Source organism: Enoplosus armatus, chromosome 15, assembly GCF_043641665.1.
Source record: "Enoplosus armatus isolate fEnoArm2 chromosome 15, fEnoArm2.hap1, whole genome shotgun sequence".
Classification (NCBI taxonomy): Eukaryota; Metazoa; Chordata; class Actinopteri; order Centrarchiformes; family Enoplosidae; genus Enoplosus; species Enoplosus armatus.
Window position 1 is genome coordinate 14,536,442 of NC_092194.1, and position 10,864 is coordinate 14,547,305.

A 10,864-nucleotide genomic window follows, 5' to 3' on the forward strand; every position below is an offset into this window, starting at 1 on the left:
AGACTTGCGGAAGCTGTGAGCTGCATTATAATGTGGTGTTCATGTCACCGCAAAGACAATGAGGGGATATTTAAAGATTTTAAAGATCTTAAGTGCCTCCTTCCAAAATGATATATGTACACTGTATGTTTATTATTATGAATGAGACGACCAAGGACTCATCCCTGGTCGGTCGCAAGGTGGCAGTAGAGGCCTACTGGTATTTTACCATCTACCCCTAAAACTGGAGAGCGTCCTCACCTGCTTTGACTGAGCCAAATGTACATTGCACTGCATGCAGTGAGACAGACAACTGGGAATTTTATTGGTGTGAAGGTCAACTATGTCTTAGAGGTCCTGACCATAACATAACCGTGGCCAGATCCTGGAAAATCAGACTCATTCTTTGAGTACATCATTTTGAAATTCATGAAACTGAAGCGGCCACATGTGTACCCTCCATGCTTTGTGCATGCCTTGTTTTATAAGGTATATTAAAGGCCAAAAACCCTGCAGGAGCACCATTCATTGCTACTGAAATATGCAGTCATTGACTTGCCCTTGGAATATATTTGTGAATGAGCCCAGGCAGAGGAGCTCTCTCTCCTCCTTTCTCTCTCCTCATTTGGATAAATGTCACGGATTACCTAACGGGCGAATCAGTGTGTTTCTGTCATCCAAGAGGAGGTAAGGCTGTCACTTTGTTGCCTTGGAGACTACAAATCAATAGCATCATGCAGTATCTTTTTGTCCATTCCCAATGAGCGGGTTCAGTTTCTGCTGTCGTCATCAGGGCTGGGAGGGGGGTGGGGGGGTGCTCGAGTCACCTGTGCTCTGATTGGCTCCTGCTGATAATGAGCTGCCATTGAGTTTTTTCTGGCCCGTGCAGGGAGGAGGTGTGTCTCTGGCTGGAACAAGCACACGCCTCCCGCATAAATACTCAACACAATTGTGGCGATGATCAGACGCACCGAATTAAAGAGCTGCGTTGTCATCCTCAGCCTGTCAGACTGACTTGTCGCACAGTTACTTTCGGTTTGCGTGAGCGTCCCGTTCTGCCGTGGAGAAAACCAAAAGACAGTGAAAGTAGAGAGAAGTCAGCGGCTGTAATTACATTCCCTAATCAGCAGAATTGACAGCAGGTGTGAATTCATGTCTGTATTTTCCCCGCAGATATACTGGTGAGTACTCGCATCTTTTCGACTTTCACCTGTTCACGTGTGTCAGCAGCAGTGGTTTGCTTGATTTGTGCTTTTCTCAGCTGTTTGGTAGAAATCAAGTATCAATCACTAGATTTCTTGGTAAAGAACAATGAAGTATACAGTTGTGCTTTATTTTGCTTGGTGATTTCCCTCAGAATCAGCCACCTTTGTTCCTACACCCACTCTTCTTTCCTCTGAGAGTTTCTGTGGGGTGTTGCCCCTGAAATGGCACAGGGATTGGAAAAAAAAAAGAAAATTCTAGGTCTTACTATTTTTTTCGTCAAGCAAATGGGTGTCAGCCCCCAAGCTTGATAAACATTGCTGCATGTGCCAATTCAGAAAGGTCACACAGTGTCTTGTTACATTTCAGAAACTCTATTTAGGGATAAAATGCACTTTAATCCTGTCTTTCTGTCTGTATCCTTAAACATTTAAATGGAGTAAGACACTGCTTTCATCCTTTGGTCTTTACTGCTGCAGGTGCAGCGCAATTGGAGAGGGATGGATGCACCCTGCTCCTACTACTCTATATTTGTCACTTTTTCACAATTCGTTCTGGCAGTCAATACCTCCTAATTCCTTCAATCACTTCTTGATGCGGACATAGGGAGTGCGTCTTTGTTTGTTTGAGCCTTTCTGTTCTCTTATCTGTCGAATGTTTTCCTGTCTGTAGAGAGGATATGTGAATCTCTTTGAAACATTGTTTTGCGAGCACTGTTCAAAACCTCTGCAGGCTTCTGGCTGCCTCTACCAGGAAGTTCAGAATTGACCTCTTTACTGTAACCACACTTGGCTTTCTCGCTTGTGCTTACTTACAGTAGACCTATGCTTCTCTGCTCTGTGATGTTACTTCTTTTGAGAAATCTGAAAACAACAGGGGGGGATTTACTTTTTTCTTCAAGGTTAGTTTTATTTCAAAGGAAACATTTTGAGCATTATTTGATTTGGATCTGCATGCTGCTAGTTGCATTAAAACCTTTTTAATGTGGCTTTCTATCAGTGTGAACAGGAAGACATTTTTCTCACAACAATACCAGGCTCTCATGCAAGATGCATTCATAATAGCATATGTAGTAAACTTGGTGCACGTTGCTAGACATATAAGGTCAATAAGATTTTCACTCCCAAACACATCACCAAGATTACCATAAGACACTGGAGTGCTAACTGATCCATGATGTGTTTTCAGTGGCAGACTCAACCCACAGGAATCTGGATAAGACCCATTCATTCCAGCACACTCCTGGGGGTCTTACTCAGTCCCCACACCACCCACATAGTCTACCTGCAGAGCTGTGTGACTCGTGGTGGAAAAGCTCAGTGCTGGCGTGCAACATCTGCAGCTTTGCCCTGCCGCCACACAGGCCGAGATTTATGATAGTAGTAGTAGTAGTAAGAACTGTGGGGTGGCAGAGGGGAAACAATGTTGATAATGCAAGATGCAAATTCCCCTCTTGTGCAGTGAGATTGTTGTGAGACCACTTGGGCTCCTGTCACTGCCACTACGGTACAGACATGTACAGAGCTAGCAGGGCCTTTGCTTTTTTTCTTTCTTTTTTTTTTTATAGTCTTGAGACAGGTGTAGGAACCTGGTGTCAGACTTGGGTAATGTCTTAAGCCTCAGGAAATATGGTCGCTCTATAATGAGGTTAGGTAGATGTTTTACAAAGCATTCTTGAGGAGGCTGCTAAACACAGCACGTCCACCGCATATCTGCTCCTCCACTGGTCACTGGGTCCGTGCGTTTGTCTGCACCTCCAGTTGTTGTTGTTGTTATCCACAGGGCTAAAAATCTGAAAATGTCACCTTCTGTTCTCGTAGGGTGATTATTAAAAAAATGCACCGGAAAGGACATCATTGATTAACTTGGTCATCTTTTGTAGCTTTCTTGCATGGGTCAACTCTATCAGGGCTGCAACAAACGTATTTTATTATTTATTAATGTGCCAATTATTCTCGATTTCTCATTCATAGTCTAAGATGTTTCCAAATATATCTAGTTTTGTCTGATCAACGTTTCAAAACCCAAATATATTAAATTTGCTATCATAGAAAGGACTAGAGAGAATATTAACATTTGAGATGGACACAGTGAGTTTTTGTAATATTTGCTTGAAAACTACATGACTGAAATTGGTTTTTTTTTTTTAATTTGTTGTTGATAGATTTTCTGTAATCACCTTATTGACAAATAGTTTCAGCTCTAAACTCCTAGTAATCCTTCTGGTATGCGTTTTAGACGCAGTACATGACATTGTACCTGCTGTCCATCTGTGCCCTGGCTGGATGTGGCATTAGGAAGCTGGCAGGACCAGGTTTGCATTATCTTGACTGGTCAAGAGGTAAAGAGGTTTACTGCTATCTGCACCACCGGTCTCTCAGCCCGTTGTCGTAAAATGGGTCTCGTTACTTACCTGTTGTGGTGCAGTTGCGGCCTCATCACATTCAGGCATGACATGCCGAATATGTACTCTGGGGCGTAGACTAGCAGTGGTTGTGCTGATCTTGTCCTACATGTACAGGTTGGTTACTTAAAGAACACTTAACGTCTCCTCTTTAGGAATCAAGTATTCCACTTTGTGAGAAGGACACACAGTTCAGCCCTGCTTGATGTGACTGTAGTCTGTATGTTTGTTTTCCTCCCAGGTTGACTTGTTACCCGTGCACCCCCACTTCCTCCTCATTGTGCCCCTTTATGTTTTATTAGGCCGATGTTCTGTTATTCTTAGCTGAGCAGGATGTTTATACGATCCCCGAACAGAAATATGACTGGCAAGGCCTGAGTGTTTATCTTTCTTTCCCTTCCCTCCCTCTCTCCCCCTCTCCTCCTCTGCTCAGGTCTTCACTGTCACTGTTCATACCTCCGTCCCCTCCTCCGCTGCTTTTTGCATGCCTGCCTCACCCTCTCTGCTCCCCACTCAAGGATGAAATAAGTTCAAGAGCAGCCCCAGCTGACATTATGTTTTTTTCCATGTTAAACCTTGCGTATCCCTCAAGCCTCCTTAGTTTTATTTTTGGATATCCGGGTATTGTTTCGGCCAAGTATGCAGTGTCGCCTGATTGGTGCAGTAAAGGTTACCTTTATGGTAATTCAGCCAGAAGCTTTTCAATTCTCTTATTTTTAGAGCCACCCTGCTGTGATGACAGTGTTTCCTCATGAAAGAGACAAGGGGTGTGTGTAAATGTAGGGATGGAAAAACTGATTGATAAATGCTGTTGCTTCAGGGATTAATGATCTCCTGACTCACCGTCACGCTATTCTCTCCTCCTCAGGATGAGTTTGTGTTAATTGTGCTTCTTTATTGAGTCCCCATGAAGACTGTAATATGTGGTGTGTGTGTGTGTTTCTGAACAGATCAAAATAATGTGATTGACAGTGCTTCAAAAAGTTGTAGTTGCACAATGCAACTTTTGCATAATGTCTTATGGCCACACAAGTATAATGTCAACTGCTAAAAGGTAGTGCAGCACAAGTAGAGTCTTGAAGTCTGCTTCAATTACACAGCAATAACTATCTAACTATCTAATAACTAAAGTTTGCTAACATTAGCCACCATAAACTACTGGCCATACCAGACCATGTAAGGCTGTAGCAGCATGGAGTTGAGAGTGCATTTTATTCCTTATGAATTCAAGTTTTAATAAGATTATGTGATTTCTTCTTTCAAAGGTTGCATAGTTTCCTTTAAGACTAAATTAACCCTAATTTATGAAGGTTGTATTTTTCCAGCACAGTTGGTCAGAAAAAATATCAATGAACCTACAAGCCCCCCCCCCCCAAGTCCATTGAATCAAATAATGTGAGGTTGTGTTCTGTTGTCTTTGTTCTATATAGCCAGCGACCACACAAACCACAAGCCTGTGGCCACTGACCACAAGGCACCAGGCTTTAAATAGAGAGCGTGAGAAGGCCGCTCAGCATCTTGTCTCAAGACAGCGTCTATGTCAGTCATGGGACCTGCTTCAAGTCTTTTATTTTTAAGCTTTACTACAACAATGCTGGAATAGTGAATGCACTGAACATGGATAAACAACCTCTTGTTACTTTCATCTAAAATGGAAAGTTTGGCCAAGCTTTGATGGAACTGAGTGCATCGAGTTCCCCAGTCAAATACTTCAGCACGCCCCCAGCACACTCTCACAATGACTGTGTTCTCTGGTTGCTAGTGCAAGAGCACATCATCCTGTATTTAGAAACGGCCACCTTATGCAAGCTACCGCATGAGCTGTGCAGCTTTGCAGAGCACGGACTGGATGCATGTGTTGTGGTCAAGATGTGCAGAGTATAAATAAAACTGTCAAACAAGTTCAGGTAAAACAACCATGACTTCCAGACTTTGAGTTGATCGATGTGGTGTTTTGTTGGTTTTCTCTTTATTGTTACATGTCATTGACAGTTTTTAATTACCATGACTTTTAGCATCTGTAAGTCCCCTCTGTATACAACCTGATGTCCTCTAGTATATTTAATACAAAACAAGGTTGTGCATAATATACATTTTCTTTCGGGGTGTCGAGCTAATGCACACAGAATTTCAGAGGTTTTTTTTCTCTCCCCATATGGACCACCATGATTGCAGTGTCTAATAACTTCTTCTCTTCTTTCAACCCTGCAGCCCAGTGTTAGTGCCCGGCCGAGATATGACTGAGGTGATGATCAACAGCACCCCCATGGAGGACATGAGGCTCAGCCCCAGCAAGGACAGACTCTCCTTCCAGGTAGGACACACACGCATACACACACGTATGACAGTGAAACACCACATCCGTCCCACCCCTACCCGTACATTTTTATGTGGCATGGCCAATTCATCTCAGTCTTCATCCACTTATTATCATGAATCAGATTGAGGCGTCGGCATTAACAGGAGGGAGCAGCCTGTGCATGTTGTGATTTGGTATGAGATGGTGGAAATGTCAGTATAATGTATATAAGCGCAAAAGAGAAAATTAATATTGTTTTTTTTGTTTCTATTTTTTTAACCTACAAGACCCCTGGCCAAGCTACCTTTTTTTGTATAAAAAGACATGATTATTTTGACAGTTTGACCATGTTTATCATTATAAGGCAATTATTTTGTCATTGAAGTGAACAGCATAAATATGATGTGCAGATTTGCAGAAGTAGTTGGGTGAGAACACTAACATGAAATTACAATGCTAAGAAAACATTACCACTAAATTCTTTAATGTATTAAGAGGACATTGGAGGTCACGGTTGGTTACAACTTTTAAACATACAAAGGAAATGTATGTCTGGGAAATTGTCTATAATTTACCACGGCCTGTCACAAAAATAAACCCAGCAGATTCAGAGAGATGAGAGAAGCAGCCATCAGGTGGTCTTGACAAGGTGTTGCCAGCGGCTTTGTTTTACTGTCAGCTCAATAGGGCCATCTTGGGAACAAAACTACTTAAACACACAGCTGCTTGCTTATTTTAGTGTCACATTTGTGCCTAGGTTGAAGAATTAAAGGGCTCCATTTTAATACGGAAATCATTTAGTCAAGATTTTAGACAGGAAGGTACCGAAATATTTTTGAGCAAGTTCCACCTGCTGTGGCTTTTACAACTCACAGGGCTAAAATCCAGTTCCTTTTGAAAGATGGATAATTTCATACTAGATTGATATAATCTAATTATTTGTATGAAAGTTGCACATTCATAAACCTAATTCAGTAGCCTGCTAATGCCTTGCTGTGTGTAGACATCGACTCTGAGAGGATGTAGACTGACCCAGAGGAAAGGGCTGGCTTCCTCTCCCCACAGTTCACACCCCAGCTGTGAGTCTGTCTGAGAGGATGAGAGGAGCGGATGGGGAGGAGGGCTGTAGAAAGGGAGGGTGCCACTCCACTCTTTCCATCCACATTCTGTATTTCCTCACCTCGGCCATTTGCCCAAGGTCCCAGCCACTCCTTAGAGAAGCACTGTATGAGGCGGTGATGCCACCAGTCACTTCCTCCATTGTGGGCGTCGGGGGCTTTGACATTAAATTCCAGCTGCACCTATTAAAAAGTATTGAAATGAATACGACCTACTATGGAAAAGGATGAGTAAATACTTACTGATTGTACTGAATTATCATCTCAAAAGGCAATGTCATGATTCAGGCGTATAGTGTGCACACCCCAGAAGATCCTAAAATAGCCAGCATTGTGCCTGGCTGATGTGTTGTTGCTTCCTGCCACTGGAAACAAGTTATGACATGTGTGAGCTAGAGGTCCAAAGGCAAGGTCATTCATTGCCTAACTCCTGTTGGTGCTGACGCACAGTGAGGATTGGCAATGCAGATATACGCAGTCATTAGACATGAACATGCTCACACACATAATCACACCTCTTGGCGCGGTTCTATACACAGCTGATTTTGGAGAATGTAAAAGCCACTGATGGACGAATACATGCTTTCATAACGTGACAAATTCTCACATTCACAAGGCATATTTATAGCTTTTTGTCTTTTTCCGCCCTTCTCATCTGTCTCCTATGGAATTCATGGAGACTTGGACACAGCTGGATCCCCTCTATCTCTTCCTCCCTCTTCTTGTCTCGGTCTCTCTCCTGCCTCATCTAATGCTTTCTTTCCACTCGGCTCTTTGCCCAGACAGCGACATCGCTCCCCCTCCCCTCCAATGTCTTGGAGTGAAATATGCAGGTCTAAAAATATTCATCCACTTTATCCAAACAACAGCAAAAAAAATGCTGTTCTTGGACCAGGAGTGGCAGGCTTTTTCCCCTGGGCCATTTCTCTGGTTCCTGAGAACAGAGAGGGTCTGAGGTTGATGTCCAATCTTGCCAGGACAGGGAATGCATGTAATCTCTCTTGTCAGAATGTCTCTCATGCCCTTCAGTTTAGGTCCAAACATTTGACTGTGGCACGCTCCATTTATAAGCAGACATATCAGTCTGGATTTGCAGATAACTATGCCGATTTCATGTTCTTTCCTAAACCTCTTTTCCAACTCCATCTCCAGAGGAATATAAAGTATTCAACACTAAATGCTGCCTGTTATAGGGACGGATGTTCTATTTATACACAAATCATTTCCCAGTAAACCTTCACCTTTTGTGTTTTCAACTTGCTTTTGATTGGAAATGCCACGATTATGCTCTTGTATAATCTTCTGAGTAGTGGGTGACGTGGGACTGGATGAGTTCGTAAGCAGCTACGAGCTGCTTGGCACAATGCCTTCCAAAGCATTTAGATTAAACATGATGCAGCATTTATCATAAATCTCACTAGACATGCCTCATTTACCCGTACACAGCCACTGATGTAACTCTTCCTTGTACAATTTATTTTGGGGTGAGCACCTACGTGGAAGGCTAGCTCGGCTGTAACAGGAATGTGGGCTGGGCAAGAGCAGGTATGCCACTGGGATTTTAAGCAACCACTTCCCATCACAGATGTTTAGTCTTCACATCACTTCCTTCACCGTTGTTTAGCCTTGTAGTGGTGCCTGCAACACTTCTACAAGGCTCAAGACTAAGTTCTGGTGTCCCAGAGCCTACCGCACACTTAGCGCTGATCAGAAATATGCTCACAAATAATTTCTTGCCTTTTTATAATAGGAGACCGCTGACTCCTAGCTTGAAATGGCCTGCTCTGCAGTTCATAAAATGAATTGTATTAACTCCTGAGGTTGAGAGATTAATAACCAGTATTTTATCCATGTCTTTCCTCTTTAGATATTCCCCGACCCTTCAGACTTTGACCGTTGCTGTAAGCTCAAAGATCGTCTACCATCTATCGTGGTTGAGCCGACAGAGGGAGAAGTCGAGAGCGGGGAGCTTCGTTGGCCCCCAGAGGAGTTTTTGGTCAGTGAAGAGGAGGAGGAGGAGGAGGAGGAAGAAGAGGAAGTTGAGCAGAATAATGGCAGTATCCCAAATGGACAGCCAACACAGAATTCTCAGCACTAGAGGCGGTGTTGCAGCACCCATACTCTCTTGTTCCCTCTTTCTTTCTGATGGACTCTCCATTTCCCACACTGGTTACACTGCACCTCAGCACTCAACAGACTCAACTGGCAGACGCACACTGAGTGTCTCATGATGCCATCTCGTTGTCCTTGACACCAAAGCATCAGTCCCACAAGAGAAGCAATACACACAGGCAAAATTCTTCCTCATGCAATGATTTATCCTCCTGGATTGCAAACCCACCAAAACAGACTTGAAAAGAACGGACACTCACACCTCTAACCTACACTTACTTCTTACCATGCCTACCACCGTGTGTGTCTCAGCCCAGAACGGATGTCCTGTTGGACAGCGGCAGCTCAGTGCTCCATGGACAGCTCTTGCACTGCAGGGGGCTACAACTGCCCTGTACTTTACTCCAAAATGGCTGGCGTCATGACCCCAGAGACTTCATACTCTCATACAGAACTATTGTGGTACCCGTGGGGATTATCGTCTACAGTACACTGTCCATACCTGTGTTCAGTTTCTGGATTGATATGTTAATTATTGTGATTGCCACTGCTGTCCATAGATTTGTCTGTTTCTGAGAAGTGAATGTTTTGTGATTGTCTTGTTTTTTGAGAAGTGGGTGTTTTGTGTAAAATGTTACTGGGATTTTTCTTTTTTCTCCCCTTGCAAGATTTTTTGTGACCTTACGTCAAGCATTCACAGTAAAAAGGCAACTTGGAATCCTTTTAGAGAAGTGAGCAGAAAGTGAGAAAATAAACCAGCATGCCCTGCTATGCTTATGTGATAAATCTGTTGTACAAAGGCTTATTATGCAGTGAGGGCACAGTCGTGCTATGATCCTCTCATCACATTGGCCTCCTATAAGCCTTATGACAAACAGCACTTGGATGATGAAGCAAAATAGTAGAACATTGAGAACTAAATGTGACGCAAGCAGGTTATTGTTCAGAAGGGCAAAGCTGAGTAAGGACTGAAAATTTTAGTTTTTGAAAAAGCAATGTACAGACCCAATGAAGGACGTGTAAATACTTGTTCCCAATGAGCCAACCCCTGAGGCCTTGTAGTGCGCTGATCTTGTTTGTACTTTGGGTTTGGTTTACTTTTTAGAAAGACAAAGACTAAGAATCGCTCTGAGCTGTACACACCTGAACTGAAAGTCTTTCCTAGTCTTCCTTTTTTCTTTTTTGAAAACAGCCATATTTTTTTGACATTGTGAAGTTCAGGTCACAGAGAATTCACACTGTAGGACAGCATTCACAAATAAGTAAGGCAATATCTGCAACCGTATTAAACTCATTTATTCACAATAATATCAGTCCTGATGTTTGCCAAAAGCTGTTGATGGGAAATGTTATTTGTTCTCTGGTCGTCTGTCATTTTTATTTGTTTGTATTGCAATTTCAAAGGTTGGTGTTCTTTTGTTCACTCTTTAAATCCCCGCTTATTGTTTTGTGGTTATTGTCGGTCAATTTGTGGAAAAGATTTCACTTTGGTGTACACAATATGAAATACTGTTGTACAAGCATGACTGAGATATGTCTGTTCTTTTTGTACTTTCTCATTTGAGTGGCATTAGGGCTGTGTACAGAACATCTCTCTCTTTCTCCTGTCTGTCACCTACAGGTCCCACATTGTTTTTGTAAAGCTCAGGGAGATTAGCCGCCATCTTTCTCTTGTTTTTTTTTTTTTGTATTTAGACCACTCTACTCTGTGACAATTACAGAGGCTGTAAATAAACATTTGAATTTGCT

At 42.7% G+C, this 10,864-nt stretch overlaps 1 protein-coding gene across 1 annotated transcript; it reads left to right on the top strand.

Moving 5' to 3' along the window:
* The first annotated feature begins 967 nt into the window (after positions 1–967).
* On the top strand, positions 968–10,864 carry lbh (LBH regulator of WNT signaling pathway). Its single transcript, XM_070920379.1, has 3 exons — positions 968–1,160; positions 5,798–5,900; positions 8,871–10,864. The coding sequence occupies exons 1-3, from the start codon at positions 1,132–1,134 to the stop codon at positions 9,099–9,101; spliced, it is 363 nt and encodes a 120-aa protein (XP_070776480.1). The 5' UTR covers positions 968–1,131; the 3' UTR covers positions 9,102–10,864.